The sequence below is a fragment of the Cebidichthys violaceus genome, unplaced genomic scaffold (genome assembly GCF_023349555.1).
Source record: "Cebidichthys violaceus isolate CVI_PGR_0920_01 unplaced genomic scaffold, fCebVio1.0.p SCAF_25, whole genome shotgun sequence".
NCBI classification, from domain to species: domain Eukaryota; kingdom Metazoa; phylum Chordata; class Actinopteri; order Perciformes; family Stichaeidae; genus Cebidichthys; species Cebidichthys violaceus.
Window position 1 is genome coordinate 6,980,596 of NW_027176428.1, and position 21,142 is coordinate 7,001,737.

Sequence of the window (21,142 nt, forward strand, 5' to 3'; positions counted from 1 at the left end):
TGTTGGTGCCAATGGTATGAGCTGTGAGGGTTTTTTTATGTAAATTCAGTGCTTCCATATTAACCTCGTAACCAGAACGGCTTGCTGTCTGCTGTGGCGTGAAAGGCAGTGTTTTCACATTCAATGTAACATGGGTGTGACACTATGTTGTATGAATATAATGTGTAATGTACAGTTGAGATGAATGAGCCAGATGTTGTATTTTTAACTAAACTCAAAGATACAGAAAATCACCAATGGTTCTCGGTTCACCATCTTTCCCATGTGCACCAAGATGTTGGGAAAACTGATCACAGGAAATATATCCCTCCCCTTGAATGATCCACTTTTGACTGTTGCTAGGTGACAGTCTGCTACTCCCGTGAAAACAGCCTTTGCACCTGTTGCAGAAACAAGAGCCAGGCTGAGAATTCCATATGTAGCCTGAAGATGAGGCCTCGGAGGGGAAATGTGCAGGCAAAGTCATGAGCAATGAACTACACAACACTGTACAGCTACACTAATTAGCACAGGGTTAGCATCACAGTTAGAAATCTGGCCTATTTTAAGTAAATGATTTTGGACTTTGCATGTGCCAAAAAATCTGTCCCATACGTTAACATGGATCCATTTATTGTATGATTAAAGGAGTGCTATCTTTTTCTTCTTTTAATTTTAGGTTTCTATGTGCAATATTGTGTCAAATTTCAATATCAAGCTTTGCAGTTTAATGTACCAAATATTAAAGAAAAACACAAAATAAACTAGAGTATATATTTAGTGATTTTTTTTTGATTATAGAATTATATAGTTATTATTATACTTATTTTGTATTAAATGAAGGGGAAAGCCTCAAGTCAAAGGGGCAAGCTAAAACAATGATTATATATTTAGATAAAGATGTAGATAAAGCGTATCAGGCCTCTGCATTTGTAGATATTGAAAAGTAAGATGGTAGCAACTACTGTATTACTAAAGTAAGAGTAAGATGATTTTTTTTCCCCATTCATTGTACCGTTGGGTTGTTAAAAACATGAACACATGTCTCACTCAGGATTATTGTGTGGGCATTTTTTGGCAAATTTCTTTGTTGAATATACCTGCAAGTTACAATTACGTTTTTAGCTCCTGTTTTAAATGGATTTTCTTATGGAACAATGATTGGAAATTATTAATCTCATAAACCGTATACCTGATGCATGTGATTCTGATCTGGCCTGTCTCTCTGTCTCTGCAGCATTAGGGGGTCCTGGGGGGCTGAGTCGTGCGGAAATGAGCCTGGCAGAGGTACAGTGTCACTTGGACAAAGAGGGAGCCTCTGACCTGGTCATTGACCTCATCATGAACACCACTAGTGACCGAGTTTTCCAAGAAAGCATCCTCCTGGCTATTGCATTGCTGGAGGGTGGAAACACCACCATCCAGGTTAGTTAACCCCTGAATCTCTTACCATACACGTGTGGAAAGTGGAAACTGAAGGGACATCCTTGGGTCAACTGTCTAACTTTGAAAAACTCAACTGCTACATGTTTGAATCTATATTATTGTAAAATAATACAAATGACACTTACCCATTTCACTTACTGTAACTGATCTGCAGTGTTTTAAAGTTCATGGGCAGTTATCTATGTAAAGGCTCAGCTTATCGCGCAGTGCATCTTTAGATTTGGTCAGTGAAAAAAATACAACGTCCCATGGATGGTTTTTATTACAAGAGGATCGACAGTATGTGGGTCACTGGGCCACCATAGCTGCACATATCTCCTCCCCCTCATATCTAGCACACCATCATTTGGCTAAAAGTCCATGCCAGCTGCTAATCAAGTCCGTAGTTTGTAGATTAGTATATTATAAAATATTCTTAATTTTCTCACTCTGGGCTGATGTGTGCCTTAGGCGATTTAAGTTACTGTTATTTCCCTATTTGCTTTAACCTGAGCCACTCTAACACCTCTATTTCAATTTGCCTCTTTTTCATGTCCATCTGTCTGTAGCTTTGTCTGTCAATCTCCTCATCTTTCCATCTGTCTGTAGCTTTGTCTGTCAATCTCCTCGTCTTTCCATCTGTCTGTAGCTTTGTCTGTCAATCTCCTCGTCTTTCCATCTGTCTGTAGCTTTGTCTGTTGATCTCCCCGACTTTCCACCTGTCTGTGGCTCTGTCTGTTGATCCCCATGTCTTTCCATCTATCTGTAGCTGTGTCTGTTGATCTCAGCGTCTTTTCATCTGTCTGTTGATCTCGTATTTCCATATGTCTGTAGCTCCGTCTGTTTACCTCGTCTTTCCATCTCTCTGCAGCTATGTCTGTTGATCTCTCTGTTGATCTCACTGTCTTTCCATCTGTCTGTAGCTATGTCTGCTGATCTCCCTGTCTTTACATCTGTCTGTAGCTCTGTCGATAATCTCCCTGTCTTTCCATCTGCCTGTAGCTCTGTCTGTTGATCTCCTTTTCTTTACGCCTATCTGTAGCTCTGTCTGTTGATCTCTCTGTCTTTCCATCTGTCTGTAGCTCTGTCGGTTAATCTCCCTGTCTTTCCATCTGTCTGTGGCTCTGTCTGTTGATCCCCCTGTCTTTCCACCTGTCTGTAGCTATGTTTGTTGATCCCCCTGTCTTTCCACCTGTCTGTAGCTATGTCTGCTGATCTCCCTGTCTTTCCACCTGTCTGTAGCTATGTCTGCTGATCTCCCTGTCTTTCCGTCAGTCTGTAGCTCTGTCTGTTGATCTCCCTGTCTTTCCGTCTGTCTGTAACTCTGCCCGTTGGCCTTTCTGTCTGTCTGTTGATCTCCCTGCCTTTCCGTCTGTCTGTAGCTCTGCCTGTTGGCCTGTCTGTCTGTCTGTTAATCTCCCTGTCTTTCCGTCTGTCTGCAGCTCTGTCTGTTGATATCCCTGTCTGTCTGTAGCTCTGTCTGTTGATCCCCCTGTCTTTCCATCTGTCCCTCCGTCTGTGTGTTGTTGTGTAGGCACGGGGCTTGCATAATCAGATTAGAGCAAGGAAGCCACTGTGGCGAAGATAATGCTTTGGCTTCCCACGGCTGCTGCAGAGCTACGTCACGTGATCCGTCTGCGTTACATAAGCCCTGTGTGAATGAACAATGAGGAATGTCTCAGCCTACAAAACATACCAGCCTCTCCCGCTCCCTTGCGCTCTCTTGCCGGCCCAAACTGGGTCATACTGGGCCTCCGGAACTGGGGCAGTGGGGAGAGAGGGGGGAGGGACGGGGAAACACAGAGGGGATTGAGGAGAAACTGGAGCTGCTCTCACCCGTGCATTCTTAAGTTTGTTCTGAAAAGGGAGGTTTCTTTTGGGGCAACCTACTCTGTATGCAGTGCTAGAAACGTGCCACATAGTACACATATTTGTGTTGTTTGAGTTACTGGACAATTTCCTAAGTGTAAGTGCATTTTAATGCTTTCTGGACTTGTTGGCTCCTCGTCGCTCCTCTTTATTTCTGGTGCATGCCAGCTCCTCTGTGACAGTTATGAGAGAGCTCAAAACAGCTGTAAATTGTGTTGTGACATTGCAGCTTGTGACATTTCACTCGTCGGCCATCTGTTGTGTAACCTCATGGCATGCTGTTTTGTTTCTCTCCAAATAAGTCTTGCATTGCAGGTGCATTTAACCGATATTGCAAAAGCAACACAATGCAGTAAACCATCTCTCTTTCAGGTGGAAAAATAAAGAGAGAGGTGGCTGCTTTGAGGGAAAAAAAGGAAGAGACAAAGGAAAGGAGGAAAAGGACTTGGAGGAGAACAGAGCAGCATTTGGTTTGCATGTGGTGCTGCCTGACATGAGAGGGATGGTGAGAGGGAAAGGGAGCGCGAGTATAAATAGCTGTTACATAACATCCCTTTGTTGATGCCAAGTGGCGGAACGGAAGGGGAGAAGGGAAAGCGTGATGACCTTGTTTTTCAGTGTTGTCCCCCCCCCCTCACACTCCTCTTTGTCTCATTCCACTCAGGGTTTGTCGCCATGGATACAGACAGACACTGTGTTTACCCAACACTGTAGGGGGCTAAGATGCTCCTCTCTCTCTCCTTCATCCTCACTTACTTTTATTCCATTCTCTCCTTGACCACCATGTGTTACTTCATCCATAACGTCATCCCTCCCCACGCTGCTCTTGTCCTTGCTTTTCCAGTGATATCAAAACACAGATGGTGTCTTGATGAGGCTGCACAGATTTTGTCATCGGGTGTGTAAAGACCAGCATCGAAAAACACTACAGAAGCAGCATTGTGGTTAGACGTGAAAGTTTAGGTTTTCATTTGTGATTCATTCATTTTAAGATGCAGCCTCACATATAATTCTCAAAAAATCAATCAAATGAAAGTTTTCTGTGGTGTTTTTTCTTCATTGCAGTGTTCCAGCTTCATGTACAAGGCTCTGTCTTTGTTTCAGTGACTCACTCAATCCACTAAACTCAGTTCAGTTCTTAGAAACAGACGGTTTTAAAAAAATTCTCTTTAAGTTTGCTGCTGCAGGTATAGACTTTCAACATTGGACACAATAAGTAATAACTCTAATATGACCAATACGTTGACCTCCCAACCACCATCAATCAAACAAGCTCACCTCTACCACAGTGAAACATAATAGCTCAGCTAACCCTGATCCATGAGATAAAATACCCCTGCTGGCATGGTGCTAGTCCTGCCAACCCTGCACTGTGAGCCCAACTGCTCACTGAGACTGAATGCAGTATCTCTCACCTGGGATATCCCAGAGACATTTCAGGTTCAGACAAAAATATGCAACAACTTGATGCTGAACTTCCGACTTATGGGCCGAGTAGTCACCTGTATGTAGGATCCCTAGAGTCTTTGTCTCGAGGACTGCAACATTATTAAAAGGATAGACTGTAGAAAATTAATGTGATGTTACATAACAATGAATGTGGCATTCACAGAGACTTAGGGAGATCTAATACTGTATGTGTGATATGTGGGTGTGTCCTCTCAAAATTGGCATGTGCCTATGCCGGAGACAGCTGACCTAGTTTTGTGAGTGTAAAAGTTGGCGGGTGTATTAGCGTATGCACTCTCCATGCTTGTGTGTGCTTGTACTGTACAAGTGTGTTTGTTTGTCTGTGCGAGTTATGTAATGGTAAAGGGTAGGGGGGCTTCTCTCTGTTTGCTCTGGTCCAATCCATGTGTGTTAACCTGGCCCTCATGCCTCAGCCCCCCCTGCAGGCCCACATTTTAGTGGCCTGTAGGAGGACACTGTTATGTGAGCAGAGACAGACAGACAGGCAGGAATGACCATCACCTCCCTCCTCAGGCATGCTGTGAGTTGTGAGCTGTGAGTGTTTTGCCAGTGGTGCAGCTAATCCTCATCCCTGCACTCTCTACTCTGTCATCAAGTTGTTAATTGCGTCATGCGCCCCCCCCCCATACAGAGACACACACACACACACACACACACACCCCTCCCCGCACTGCTATCTCCTCTTTCCTTAGTGTTGGCAGAGTGTGTACGTGCGGGAGGGCTTCTGCTCCGTGGTGGAGGGCCGGGGTGGGGCACAGTGAGGCTCAGGAATCTGCTTTGGCGCACAAGCACACAGTTATGTCATTGTTTCTTATGGAAGCAACACAATGCAGTAGAAAAACTGTTAGCTCTGTGTTCTGTTAATAAGCTGCATACGCTGTCTTGTTTGGCTACTTAATTGGCTTGTCGCGATTCTCAATTTGGAATGAAAAGATTTAGCCGTGTGTTTAACATTAAATTTCAATGCGTGTAAAAACACCCTCACAGTCTCTTTGAAGTAGTAGAAGCGAGGCTTGTTTTGTCCATTTTGCTGAACGCTTTCCTTGTGACTTTCATTTATTTGTTTTCTCTAGTAGCCCAGTTTTACATCTAACCTGAAAAGACAGATGGTTATGTAACAACTTTGAGCGCTGGCCTAGATACTGTCTGATAACATTCCCTTACTATCTCTTGCTCCCATTTCCCCTCTCTCAATCATCTGCTTTTTTTCACCCTTTTTTACTCCCTTATTCCCTCTTTGGTGTCTGTCTTTCGCCGCTAGCTAATTTTTCCCAGTCCCCCCCAAACTCTGTTTCTCTATCTGTGTAAGTAGGCCAGGCTTCTCCCTCTCGTGTCACTTTTCACCACGTAAGTTTAATGAGACTGCTTCTGCTCGTCGAAGCCTTTCCATAGGCTGCAGCAGATTACATAATCAAAACAACAGCCCTGTCCCTGAAACATGGTGTAGGCATTGCGTTCACAGGCTCGAAAGTGTTCCAATTTTGCATGACCCCATTCTACAGCCATAACTGCAGTGTTTAAACCCTCCCATAGTAGTAAATCCAGACTTGCTTCACTATAGTTAGATAATGTTTTGTGAAGGTTCAGTCAAGATCGTTTGCCCCATATGTGATAGAAAATGTGTACACAGACAGACAATGAATTTTAAACAAACAGACCTTAAAGTCTATGTTTCCTGTCCCAAGATCATGTTCATGTCTTGACCTTAGTTCACTGCACTCAAGATAACTTATCAGTGTCATAATACAAATTTGATTATGTAATGCATGTGGTAATTTATATTAGGGCTGAAACTAATGACTATTTCGACAAGCGATTAATCAGTTGTAGTTCTTTTTGTCTATAAAATGGTATGAAATAGAGAAAGGCAGCCAGCAAATCTTCACATTGAGATGTTGGAACCAGAGGAGCTTGTGTTTTTGCTTGGAGAATGATTGACACGATTAATCGATTATCAAAATTGCATTAAGCAGACCATAAGATCCACAATCTCTGTTTTTTTTCCCTGTTCTGTGTCCAGCGTTCGTTCTTTTGCCGTCTGACAGAAGACAAGAAATCCGAAAAGTTCTTTAGGGTTTTCTACGACCGTATGAAGCTGGCCCAGCTGGAGATCAAAGCCACGGTGACGGTAAATACCAGCGACCTGGGAAACAGAAAGAGAGATGATGACAGCCAGGACAAAGACGTCCCTGTACGCAAAAAAGGTCAGAGATTACATACTATGATCTGAAGTATGAATTTACGTTGTTACAGGTTATTACCAACAAAGGATGCTAAGACGAGCTACATATACTGTATATCCTAGATGATTAAACTTTGTTTGCAAATCCAGAGTAGAAAGAGGATTTCTGTGGGTTTCGACTGATTTCATAGTCCCTGTTTGGTGCCTGTCTCTGTTTAGCTAGAGACTCAGCGGTGGTCATGACGGAGGATGTGAGAGAGCAGCTATTAGAGGCCTCGACTGCTACCAAGAAGGCCTTTAACTCATACCGGCGTGAAGCGGACCCTGAGGAGCACTTCAACTCAGCCGATGGCCAACCCAGCACTGGGGACAAGAACCAGGACGAGGGAGAAATGAGTTTTGTAATTGTTATCATGCAGCCCATCCTTCGCTTCCTCCAGCTGCTTTGTGAGAATCACAACCGGGACCTTCAGGTGGGACAGACTGATTTTCAAACAGATATCCATTAGATTATCTTATCCATGCATTCTTTTGCATCTTCGCTGCAGGTTTAAAACACGGGTCTCATGGTTTTATTACCAATGCTAAATCCCTTAATCACCATTGTCATTTGTATGAGAGGCCAGGCCTGACTTCTTTAGGCTATGGAAATGGCTTCTCTGGCACACCTTTAAAAATTTGGAACTAACATTCCTCTAGATTACTTACTTTCAGGAATAGAAAATTATTCATTAGCTGCTTTTTTCTGTGTAACACTCTGTACTTTAGTTTTTATGAGGACATATCCTGTTAGCCTCTTTTGTATTTTGTGGGTCTAAAAAATGTTCCTGGTTATTTCTGACTTTTTCAGCACTAAGATTGCTTTTATTAGAATTTAAGAAGTTAGGTTCCTGTCGGTGAAAGGAACCTGGAAAGATTTACAGCACACTATCCTGCAAAAATTCATGCCCAGTGACTGTTGGCACGTTTCTGATGGAAAAAGTCAAGTTCAACAGTTCAGATGAAGGCTAAAACAGTGGAAGTTTTAAGAAGACCAAAGAGAGCGAGTTAGCATCCGTATTTCTGAGTTCTGACTAACAGAGGAGTGATTTGTAAATGACAGAATGTTAATTTGTAGCTAAACAATTTACTGTTTGGTTTATTTTTGGTTTGTATCCAGTTCTGTCAGTCCCAGTCACACAAACCCAACCACTTTCATCTCCTCAGAACTTTCTTCGCTGTCAAAACAACAAGAACAACTACAACCTTGTGTGTGAGACTCTTCAGTTCTTGGACTGTATTTGCGGCAGCACCACAGGGGGTCTCGGTCTACTGGGACTGTACATCAACGAGAAGAATGTAGCCCTCATCAACCAAACTCTGGAGAGTCTAACAGAGTACTGCCAAGGCCCCTGCCATGAAAACCAGGTACTGAAAGAGACTATGCCAGAGGGGAGCTCTGTGACTGTACGAGGGCACTTTCCGTCTTTTTCATAATTGTATTTTTTAAATGTCATTCAGAATTGCATTGCCACACACGAGTCCAATGGAATTGATATCATAATCGCCCTGATCCTCAATGACATCAACCCACTTGGGAAAAAGCGGATGGACCTGGTTTTGGAGCTCAAGGTGAGGAAGGCTTCATAGGAAGAATCTATACCTTTCGATGTGGGTTTAGGGTCTTCGGCCGAAAATTAGAAAAAACAACTGTGCAATACTTTCCTTTCACAGCAGGATGGAATATCACTAAAAGTATAAGAGCTGGGCATTCATTTGTCTGAGTTAAAGTAACCTTTGTGCTTGCCTGCCAAGACAAATAACTGCAGAGTGCTTTTTTCTAGAGCACCCGGGTTTCTGTCTGTTTTCCTTGGATGTAGAAACTGAGTTTAAGTTCTTATATTGGAGCTTTTTTTTTTCCTCTGCCTGCTCTGTCTCTTTTGTCACTCTCAGAACAATGCATCCAAGTTGCTGCTTGCAATCATGGAGAGCCGTCACGACAGTGAGAACTCAGAGAGGATCCTGTACAACATGAGGCCGAAAGAGCTGGTGAGGAGATGATGTTGTGCATCTTGTCCTTTTCACGGTTGCTTTTTACATTTCAAATACAACTGAGCTATTGCCTTAGCTACTCAGTATCATAGAGCACGGAGTTGTGTTCGTGTGTGTCCCCGTCCAGGTGGAAGTGATAAAGAAAGCCTATCTACAGGGAGAGGTAGAATTTGAGGACACAAAGGAGGAGGATGATAACGGCGAAGAGGAAGAACATGATGCTGCTTCCCCCAGAAATGTTGGACACAACATCTACATTTTAGCTCACCAGGTCTGCTTTTTCTCTCATGAATCAATTACTCTATTTATAAAGGAATATGATGAGACACACACATTATCCATGTTGTTGTTTTTGAGTGGCACGCTCACTTCTTGGCTGTGTTCCTCCTTACAGTTGGCACGTCATAATAAGGAGCTGTCTATGATGTTAAAGCCAGGAGGGGCCAGTGGAGAGGGAGATGAGGCCTTGGAGTTCTACGCCAAACACACCGCTCAGATAGAGGTCATAACATGCAAACCTTGTCACTAGTCTGTAGTAGAATTTCACACATTTACAATATTTTGTGACAATTTCCTTGCAAGTATACAACAATGTTGACCTACAGATGCCAAGGTGACGGTGTGTCTCTATTCAGATTGTGCGCCAGGACCGCACCATGGAGGAGATAGTGTTCCCCGTGCCCAACATCTGTGAGTTCCTGACCTCCGAGTCAAAGCTGCGAGTCTACTTCACCACAGAGAGAGACGAGCAGGGCAGCAAGATCAACGACTTCTTCCTGAGTGCAGAGGACCTCTTTAATGAGATGAACTGGCAGAAGAAACTCAGAGGTGGGGTCAAGTTGGAGCATGTGTAGTGCATGTAGTGGTCAATTATGTCAAATGATACAGGACAACCTTTGTACAAATAAATGATTATTCACAGAGTTTCATCATTCACCTGAATTTGGCTGAATAAACTCTTCTATAGGTGCTACACAATTAATTGAAGCATTAATTGAAAGACTTGGTGAGAATTGCAAATACACGTCAAAGCTCCCCAATGAGATATTGGATAATCTTAATTAAATTCACAATGATCATTATTATTAGTGCTAATAAAGTAATTAATAATATAATTAATCGTTCATTCTATATTTAGATCAGAAAATAGTGATCACATACAAAACATCACAAAACTCAACCCAGCATGACATGATTTCTTATTTAGTTTGATTAACTAAACTGGTAAAGATATTCAATATCTTTATATTGAATATATCAATTTAAAAAACTATCACAACCAGCAAATTCTCACATTTGAGAAGGTGGAAGCAATTGCATTTTGCTTGATAAATTAGTCAAACAATTGCTAAAACTGTTGTTGATTCATTTTTGTTTATTGGCTCCATCGTCTTAATTGTTTCAACAGTTTACCCAATGCTTCAGACCAGAGATGCCATTGACAATAATCTTAATGGGAAACTACAATAGGTGATGACAGGGGTGGAGGGAGTAGTCTGTGCACACAGCTGGTGGAGCAGTGAGAAGCAACAGTATTATTATTTAGTGAACTTGTTGGGTTATCTTTACCACTTTATCGTCTCAAGAAGTGTGACTGATTTAAGAGTCATCTCTTAAGAGGCTAATCAGATGATAGTGTGCACAACTCCACTGCCTTTTTCTTTTAAAATTAACTTCATTCTTCATTAATGTGATAAAGATTCCCAAATTGGTAGCGACATAGTGGCTCAATGATTACCATCAGCCAGACGGTCCTTTCTGTGTGGAGTTTGCATGTTTCCTCCCTCAGTCCAAAGACATGCAGGTTAGGTGAATCGTGAAAGTCCAAGTTAACTGTGGGCGTGAAGGTTGTTGTCGTGTGATTACGCGTACCGCTGACAGACTGGCGATATGTCCACGGTGTAACCCGCCTCTTGCCCAATGCATGCGGGGATAGACCTCTAAGCGGGTATGGAAAATGGAAGCGTATCCCCAACTCGACAGCAGGGCTAACATTGTCACCCTGTGTATGTACTCGTGCTATGTCTATGCATGTTTCCACTGTCTAAAAGCAGACAGGGGCTTTCCACATTCTTTGAGTTGTGAAACATTTGTACATTAACCTTATGAATCACAACTGAGAGCGTGCTTGCGCACCGGCACCCACACTCGGTCACATTTCTAATCCATGTACAAAACTACATACCCACACAAAGCCATATTTCGTCTCTCACCCAGAAGAGGCAATGGACAGAGAAAAGTCCCTGATTCTGTTTCTCTTTTCCACTTCCAGAAAATATTCTACTAAAAGTCAGATTGTGTGTGAAAGGTCAAAGTGGCATATTTTAGGGTCTTTTCCTTCATTTGGACCTTTTTAAATTTACTTTTCACTATCAACATGTCAACAAACATTAACAATGTTGGCTGGTTTATGTTTTGTCTATGTTTTCTGTGATTTTTGTCCTCCTATTACTTTCTGTAACATTATTTCCTGTATGAGGAGGGAGAACTGAGCTCAATTCTCACAAGTTCTTACAATCAGCAACTTGGGTATGTAATTATCAATTTAGTGCTGAAACAATTAGTTAACTCAACAGTTATTCAACAGAAGTTTTGTTAAACATTTTTGATCATTGATTTATGGTTTAATTCATTACTTTTTCATAATTATTATCAAATATTGGTCCTAGTTGTCTAAATGTGAGAATTTGCCACCTTTCTGTGTTTTATATCATTTGAATTGATCATCTTTTACTTTTAAACTGTTGGTTGGACAATTTGCTGACTTTGCGAATCTAAATCATATTGTGCGTGATCAAATTTGAAAAAGAAAATGTCTCACTTTACCCCCCCAGCCCAACCAGTGCTGTACTGGTGCTCCAGAAACATGTCGGTGTGGAGTAACGTCTCCTTCAACCTGGCTGTGCTTATGAACCTGCTGGTGTGCTTCTTCTACCCCCTGGAGGGTGTACATGCAGGTCAGTTGCATATGACAAGACATGTGAGTGTGAGAACAGGCTTTTTAAAACGGAACCCTAACCATGCTTACATCCTGTCTCTAACATTAGTGTAAGATCTCACTTCACCTTTCCAGTGGCTCAACCATTTTGAATCATTTGTATGCTTTTTCCTGGGAAGTAGTTATCAGCTTAGTCCTGGTCCTCTTTCGTGCATACATAACATGTACTCTTCCTGTCATGAATTTGCTCATGCATGTTGATTCTGTATTGATGCAGCATATAAGCGGCACATGTGTATGTAATGCACTGTTGTTGCATACAGACTATTTTTAAAACCATGGTAAACAAAGGACATGACATCAAATATGCAAAACAGGAACAAAGTGGCTTGCTGACATGTTTTTATTTCTGCTACAAACAGCCTATTACATATCACAGCCTGCACTGGCATGGCTTTTTGAAAAGATGGGAAAAGAATAGATAGAGGGGATTTCCTACAATGATGAGCTATATTGAAATTGTAGCACTATTTTCTGTAGACAGTAAGAAGGCCTCAATATACAACTAGAAATTAAGTAAGCCCTCTACCTTTGTTTAGGACACACCCACACAGACTATCCTCAACTCAAAGCCTGAGCTCATATTTGACTTTCAGTACTAAGAAGACCACAATAAATAGAGGAGCGCCCTGTGTCCTTTAAAGTCCCATCAACAAAGCTTACATTGGCTCAGGAAGAACAAAATCTTACACAACATTATCAGGTGATCAAGAAAAGACTTGCATCATGTTTTATTTGTCAAACGAGGCAGACTATTCAGCTACAAAATCCTCCTCGTGATTTTTGATCTTAAACGGCTCCATGCTACATAGATTCATGTAAAGAGTGTGTTGTAATCAAAATGACGAAGTTTGCTAATGTAAATTACCGTATCCCTTTACATTTATTTAGAAGATATGAGAATAAGAACGCAAATGTAAGAATATCACATAATACTGGAGACCATCTTGCGATGGGATCACACTAGCCGCAACCACATCGGACAAGGGGCATAGAGTTCCCACATCCTACCCCCCTACTGCCAGATCGCTTGCTCAGACCACAGCTATCTTCGAACTCTGCCTACATTTTGATCTCAACTACACACCAGTAGTGTGTATAGACCGCCTCTGTGGTAGTTCCTGGTACAGTAGGTGTCTCCAGGACACATTTTGACATGATGACTGACACACAGACTTACAAGGTGAATACAATACCAATGTCACTGTCGTTTTAAACCCTCAAAAAAAAGATTTCCAAATGTACCAATGAACAAGGGTGCATAAATCTTTTTACAGATGTTTTACATCTTGTCAACTTATCTGTTGACATTGTGAGCCATGCTAGGTTACACAAAATGCAGTATTTTATTAATTTTGTAATGAAGTAGAAAAACATGTATTTGGTGTTAATTGTTGTGTTTTGCTAGTGTTGTATACAGCAGTTGTATAGTTCATTCATTCAATATTTCATACAATCATACATTTAAGTTGTAAAACACTGAGTGCACGACTAAAGTGCACATGACTAAAGGTCTGACTGGTTCTCCTCTACACTGGAATTCTTTTTGTGTGCAAGACATCACGTGAGACTCCAGCATACCTTTGGCCAGCTTTAACAGCCACTTTATGGCTTTGGGCCCCTGCCTTCTCTCTCTCTTACTCACAGACAGACAGACAGACAGACAGACATTGCTCTCCCTTTCCTCCCTCCTTTGCTTGGGGCTTTAGAATGAGGGTTATAAGAGAAGGGGATCTAGGTCAGTGTGTTTTGCCTTTTGACAAATAGCTTTGGTTAGCACCAATCAACTCAACAGATGCTCACGCACTGACAGTGCATGCTTGCAGCCTTCTCAACTGTTGATTTTACAGACAGTTGCACACAATTATCCATCTGCACATAAAAACGCAAGTGCAAGGTAGCGAGACAGTTAGTGAGTGCACGTATGCACCACTGTTGTCAGTCTGCCACATCACTGGAGCTGTGTGTTGCCCCCGGCCCATTCCTCATGAATCTTTCAGCTGAGGTATTTTTAGAGATGGCTGTTATGTAAGTGGCACCTGTCATGTGATCTCCACAGGGATTGGGCGGGAGAGAAATCTGGAGGAAGGGAAGGAGAGAGAGATAGTCAAGGAAGTAGGGGAGGGAAGGAGGGCTCCCTTACCTGCAGTACTCTCCTTCTGCCTTCTCATTCACTACAACTTTTTCTCAATCCTTGCAGTTCTGCCCCATTTTCCTTTTTCTTTGTCTTTCACCATTTTCTCATGATCTTTTTCTACCTTTTCTATTATCAACAGATTCATTTATTTTCCTTTTCTATGTTCTCTGAGTACTCAATGACCAGTGCTCATAGAATGCTTACTAACATAGACACTTGCCCACATGTTAGCCCTTTAAGAAAGGGGGTCATTAACAGAGGCAGAAGGTTGGGTGTGGCCTCATTTTTTAGGCTGATCAAACCTGATCCAGGGTTTTAGCCTGAGTGATTTGTTGCCACATGAAACCCCTGTCTAGGACACTAATCCTGGATTTACCTTGGGATCAAGGGAAGCATAAGGTAGGCTCTCACCAAAGCTTAAAGCACACGTATACAAAAAAAAAGTATGTCATATACTTTTGGGTGTTATGTAACTGGCTCTCTTTGAGTTCAAAATCTCACTAATGAAGGCCCAAGGCCTGCCTGTGAGACAGAACAGTTCAAATCCAGACAAGGCCTCTTTTTTTTTAGCTGCACTGTAATCCTCGCAACATGATACATTAAGATTCCATGTATGACCAATTCACTATGTTACAGGCTTGTCAAATACAGCAATTGTAGCAATACCTGCATTTATCTTCTGCAGGTATGCTGGATCCCCACCTTTCTGCCCTGCTGTGGATGGGAGTCTTGGCAACACTGGTCATTGTAATCATCATGCCCCAACCGCTGGGCATTCGTGCCCTCGTCATTATCACCATCCTCCGTCTCATCTTCTCTGTTGGCCTGGAGCCCACCCTCTTCCTTCTGGGTGCCTTCAATGTGAGTAGTCTGCTTTAAATGGTCAGTTCACCCAAATTACCAGTCGCGCAGTTAGTTGTGGTTTAATTCCCCGGGCTGTTGAGATATCTGTCTCTGAAATTTGTGTTGCCACTCAAATTCAAGGGATGGAAATGGAATTTTGTAGAGCTGAAACAATTAGTTAATTAACTGATCCAAAGAAAATGTACCAGCAACTATTTTCATAATCAATTAATAGTTTAATTTTTCAATCATCCTGTCAAATGTTCTCTGTTTCCAGCTTCTGAAATGTGAGGATTTTGTGCTTTTTTATTTTGTCATATCATTATTGCAACTGAAATATGCCACCTTGGACTCTGTGTGTTAGCTTGTTCTTCCTATTTTTCAACATTTCATGCACTCAAAATTAATTGAGAAAATCCACAATGATACCAATTCTAATTTGCAGCACTAGAATTTTGTTTTGAGGTGCTCAAAGAATTAAAAAATGTAATTGAATAAATTAACAATAAAGTGTTTTTCCAGAAACAGTGTCCCTGGATACTCCAAAGACTTTGTTAGACAGTCTGTATTGGAACTAGTATCTACAGACGTGCCTAGTCCCTATGAGAACTGACCGTGTGTGAGCACCTCTGATGAAATTCATTCCCCTCCATTGTATTGGAGTAGGAGCAGAAATCTCAGAATATCTGAAAATCTGGACAAATTTTGTCAAAACTATCTGCATGGCTGCTAAAGGCGAGTAAAATGTTTTTATTTTGAGTGAACTAACCCTTTAATTGTTATCTTCCTGTGTAAAATGGTGTGTTTGTGCAGTTTGTCATTTTCCCCAGAGAAATGTTAAAGACCATTTCTATTTCCCCATTCACACGAACTGGGTATGTACTTTCACGTGCTGAGAAACCTCCACCGCACTAGTTCCAGTTCTTCTTTCAACTCTCACTCACACTCATGCCCACTTGGCAGGCCGGTGCACCGTCTGCCTGTGGTGTTGCCCCCTGGCCCCACACTTCTCCTTGGCAGCGCCTAGCTGCGCTATGGGGTGTGAAGTGCGTCACTGAACCCTAGAGAGAGCGACACAACCCCTGCACCCGCTAGAGATTTTCTAGATGTGCTCTTAAACACACACGCAAAATAAAGTCTTGCACACACCTTGATTATCTCGCTCCTCAATCGCTACGTTTAGCTGTACAAAAGAAACCGGGTTATTGAGAGAGATCAAGTTAATGCAGGATATCAGAGTACACGTTACCATGGACTGCAGTAACCTGGTTGCTCTAAAATCTAGTTTACATGCAGCTGGTCAGTAGTCAGATGTCTCCCTGATTGTGTGTGTGACATTTTTGAACAATGTGTTTTCTTTTCTTTTTCTTTGCAGCTGTGTGGATTTTTCAAATAACCACCAATAGTTTCAGTTATATTTTTAGTCAGACAGAAGATTTCATTATTAAAATTGATTATGTACATGCACTGTTGTTAAAAGAAAATAGAAAACCTTTTCACAAACTTGCTTAAGTGTATACATGACCAAGAATTCAGGTTTATCCACAGAGGCCGTGTTAACCGGGTTTTTGTTAATCCCTTTCCCTCATGTTTGGTTTAAATGACCTTTTAAGAAACCAAGTTACTGCAGAAAGCAAATGATAACCAGGTTACTTATGTGCATGTAAACATACGATATGTGTCCTCATTTACCTTGAAAAGCCACACCCACCATGTGCAGCATTTTGTGTATTTGTCCCAAACCCCTTGACTTTCCAATATTTTAATTATTAATTGTTGATTATCCATTATTTTATAACTAAAGAGACATTGACTTAATCTTCCAGGTGTGTAATAAAATCATCTTCCTGATAAGTTTCGTGGGGAACCGAGGAACCTTCACACGGGGTTACAGAGCCATGGTGTTTGACTTTGAGTTCCTCTACCACCTCCTTTACCTCATCATCTGCTCTCTGGGGGTGTTTGTCCATGTCTTTTTCTACAGTCTGCTGGTGAGAGAAACACACCTTGTGAATACACACAGATGCTAAGAACAGATGCTTTGCCAAAACAGTCACACAAACCTACTCTAAAGGGCAGCAGGTTTTAAATAAAACCATGAGTAAAATATTACTTGTCTCTCTGAATGTAGCTTTAGCTTCCCATTTTGGTACATTCACGGACATATCCTACTTGCCAGAAGATGCCTTATATTGTGCTTTAAGTTAATGGTGTTTCTGTCTTTTTCTTGTTGTGGAAGTGTTAACTGCCTCAGGTCTGCTTTATAATGTGTCAGACTGAAAATGCAAAAACTGAAAAGTTTTCCATTCACACAGGCCTAAGCAGCTCCTCTGCAGAGGCAGTGCAACATATTTCCATATTTTTTATTAACAAGATGCTGAAAAATCATGCAATTCATGTCGGACAGAGAAAACTGAGGATTCAGCGTAATAGAAAAAAAGCCGCAAAATGCAAGCAAATTTAATCCAACACCTATTTGTTTCTTGCCACTTGTACTTTCTTGTGTAACCTCACATTCACCTTGTATCAAACACTGGCCTCACTGTATGTAGAGGATGGTAGTATGTAACCTAAATGAATGCACTACTTGCGTCCTTAAGTCACTTCACATGAACCTATTTTTAGATATTTATCCTTTTTGTTTCATAACATGTGTGTTGCCTCTGTAGCTGTTTGACCTGGTATACAGAGAAGAAACCTTGCTGAATGTAATCAAGAGTGTTACTCGTAATGGACGCTCCATCGTGCTCACCGCTGTGCTGGCTCTTATCTTGGTCTACCTGTTCTCCATCGTTGGCTACATTTTCTTCAAAGACGACTTCATCCTGGAGGTGGATCGTATCCCCAACACAACTCTGAGTGAGGGCAGACTCCTGTCTTTCAATCATTTTTGACAAACAGCCTTAAAGATCACAGAATGTAGGTTTTCATTTTGAAAAGACAAGAAAACTTATGCAGCATTCGTTCCTACTCTCTAGAAAATGGAGCCGGTCTGGCCAGTGAGTTTCTGTCTGCAGGAATGTGTCCGGGAGGGATTGATGAGAATTGCACCACAGAAGCCCTGCAGCAAGGTAATGTGAACTGCAACACTGGGTTTTATATGGGTTTAGCTTAAGAAATGTGTTTTAGCTAAATATTTCAATCATTAAAAACAAATCACTCCATTAGTCAGTTATTTGAATGCTGTGTTGTTCTGTGATTTACTTGTCGTCAATCAAAACTTGTGATAACAACAAACTCAGTTTATAATGTGGTTAATTTTCATTGCAGGGTTAGAAAAGCCTGGGGTCAAAGTTTCTAGACTAATGGTCCACTAGAGAAGTGGTTCACGTAGGAATTGTCCATGGTAATGTCTAAGAGAAGTGGAGAACTGGAAATAATTTATTGTGGAGTTGAAATATTTGGAAATCATCCTTAACCTCTTGAGGCAAAAAACAAGTGAAAGGAAAATTGTTGGCTGTTTTTGCAGTTTCCTTCTGTTCTGCAGCTTCACACCAGTTCACAATTTCATTCATGTGACTCCATTGACTGTCACATAACTGCCAAACAATTCTCATGTGACCTCACTGGCCCTCATATGACATCAACATGTGACCCAATTTATTCAGTAATAAGAGTGTGTTTTATTACCATGGCCATCAGCCAAGTCATAAAAACTATAAAATGATTTGGCCAGTAATAAACACAGTTAGCAGGGGACCACCATTTGACTGGGTCAGAGGTTATTCGTCAATTAACTATAAACTTTATCAAATAAATAAATAAATAGATAAATCTTTCAGAAATGTTGATCTTTGTTTTTCTGTCTGACTCACAAGTTCAACCAAAGCTGTTGTCACGTTCCATCTAAACAAAAACACTTCTGCTTTGACTAACTGCGTCACACTGTGAACCAAAACATGTAAACAAGGTTCCAACAGATATTAAGTTCTGTAACTACACCAAGGATATTAAAATAGCAGATGATACCGTATTTACACTCTGACTACAAGGCTATCAAATCCTACTCTTAAAACAGATGTCTAATATTTATTTATATTCAGAGAGTATTTCAAAACAAGTTAATAGTTTACTTAGATTGTTTATCATACAGTAAGTCTATACTATGTATGAACATTACAAGCACAATATAATCTCATCAAATGCCATAATGTGCTCAATTCATCATGAATATGGCAGGAGATGTTTATGATATTTTAATGGAAAATAAAATATAGTGTCTTATACGCAAACCATTAAATCATAAAAATGACTTTAGTGTTACACTCATTACTACCTATATGATGATGGTGATTCAGAACAATTGTTTTACAACTTATGATGGAAATAAATTGAATTACTTTTGATTTTACATTTCTTTTAAGAAATATGAGTTTCTGAAGTGGTACTTCATGCTATTCATTTATTTTAAATGTAAATTTCCCTGCATAATGTCTTTGGGTCACATGACTTAGTTTAATAAGTATTATGAGCTACAGTTTGATGTTATATTAACCTAAAAGTATTAGTCCTAGTGGTCCTAATTACCCTGGTATACCAGTTCATAAAGCATTTCAGTGTAAACGGCGTTCTCTGGTGCTGCAGGGCTGTTTATGAAGGTCTGTAAACTAATATACACCTTAAAAAGAAGTAACTTTTTACAGCCTCTGAAATCATTAGATTTAAGCTTTCCTCTCTGCTTCTTCAGATTTGGGGAATGGAGGTGAGGAGGACAGCAACATGGAGCGGACGTGCGACTCTCTACTTATGTGTATCGTTACTGTGCTGAGTCATGGCTTGAGGAGTGGAGGAGGTGTAGGGGATGTACTCCGCAAGCCTTCTAAAGAGGTATGTGCAACTCGGAAGATAGGCACCTTACAAAACTGTGTGTGTGTGTGTGTGTGTGTGTGTGTGTGTGTGTGTGTGTGTGTGTGTGTGTGTGTGTGTGTGTGTGTGTGTGTGTGTGTGTGTGCATGCGCAGCGAGGGTCATGTGAGCTGGCTGCAAGCCCACTGTGTGCTGAACTTGTTTTTAATAAGAAATGGAGGTTTCACAATGTTTCCTTGCAGCTGTACAACCTCCGCCTTGTGTCAGAGTTAAAACTCAAGATAGATTTCCACCGAATTCAGGCTCAACCACTAATGATGTCAAAAGAGGATGTGACTATCCACCTCACATATTCACAACACAATGCAACTCAGGCCAAAAAGTCACATATTCAACCCACAACATCACAATGGGTGGAAGAGTGGCTCAGTACATTGTTGCTTCAAAGCAAGCTTGTCCTACATATGTTTGAGTGTGTCACTGCATTAGGCTGGTGATGATTACTTTTAAAGGATTAACTAAAAATGGAAAATGAGGGAATGAAATTCACCAATGTACTTCCAGCACAGTATGTAGACATTAAAGTCCATTGGCTAATGATGTAAAATCAACATTTGTCTGTGTCCTACCTAGACAGAAACAGGCTGCATCAGGTTGACCGGCTTTCTGCCGGCTCTGTTACTGTAGCATCTGGCAGGTTTCACCTGTGGCCTTGTGTTTCCATTAACATCCATGATGATGAAGGTTAACCTCGTTTTAAACTCATAACATCCTACACATATGTTTATGTGAAGACCTGCCTTTGGGTCATACATTTAAATGGGACAATCTTTCTACATTAGCCCTCCACAATACAGTAAAATCTCATCTTAAATGTACTCTTAATTGTTCTCTATTGTCAAAATAAAGTTAATAATTACTATGTCATTTTCTAGTCACTACCTCTGAACACTTCCTGTACAGAAGTTATTGCTGTGTTTCTGTTCCGTTCGTAGGAGCCATTGTTTGCAGCCAGAGTGATATACGATCTGCTGTTCTTCTTCATGGTCATCATCATTGTCCTCAACCTCATCTTTGGCGTAATCATCGACACCTTTGCTGACCTGAGGAGTGAAAAACAGAAGAAAGAAGAAGTCCTGAAGACTACTTGCTTCATCTGCGGTGAGACTGCTCTTCATCTGTTTAGAGAGCAGTCGTTGGTTCCCTAATGTCTTTTTTCAGTTGCTACATGGTGACTAGTGCTTAAACTTTTAATTGTTTAATCAATTAGTCAATCACCTGAAAATGTATTATGAATTTAATAATTGATTGAATATTTGTCTTTGCTTAAAAAGGTTACACTCCAGTTTTTCTTGTTGTTGTACACACAAAATAAGCAATACATATATATACTGTACTATATA

The 21,142-nt window shown here is 41.0% G+C and overlaps 1 protein-coding gene across 5 annotated transcripts in view; it reads left to right on the top strand.

Annotated features, from left to right (window-relative positions):
• The window catches only part of LOC137879369 (inositol 1,4,5-trisphosphate-gated calcium channel ITPR1), a 62,835-nt gene that overhangs the window by 37,358 nt on the left and 4,335 nt on the right, over positions 1-21,142 (top strand). For all 5 annotated transcript variants that reach the window (XM_068720016.1, XM_068720017.1, XM_068720019.1 and 2 more), the window contains 16 exons: positions 1,217-1,404; positions 6,764-6,947; positions 7,145-7,398; positions 8,132-8,332; positions 8,426-8,536; positions 8,858-8,953; positions 9,084-9,227; positions 9,351-9,458; positions 9,592-9,784; positions 11,791-11,913; positions 14,777-14,952; positions 16,761-16,925; positions 17,604-17,793; positions 17,913-18,005; positions 19,622-19,761; positions 20,735-20,900. In XM_068720016.1, coding sequence (XP_068576117.1) covers positions 1,217-1,404; positions 6,764-6,947; positions 7,145-7,398; positions 8,132-8,332; positions 8,426-8,536; positions 8,858-8,953; positions 9,084-9,227; positions 9,351-9,458; positions 9,592-9,784; positions 11,791-11,913; positions 14,777-14,952; positions 16,761-16,925; positions 17,604-17,793; positions 17,913-18,005; positions 19,622-19,761; positions 20,735-20,900 — 2,532 coding nt within the window. The remainder of the gene's footprint in view (positions 1-1,216; positions 1,405-6,763; positions 6,948-7,144; positions 7,399-8,131; positions 8,333-8,425; positions 8,537-8,857; positions 8,954-9,083; positions 9,228-9,350; positions 9,459-9,591; positions 9,785-11,790; positions 11,914-14,776; positions 14,953-16,760; positions 16,926-17,603; positions 17,794-17,912; positions 18,006-19,621; positions 19,762-20,734; positions 20,901-21,142) is intronic.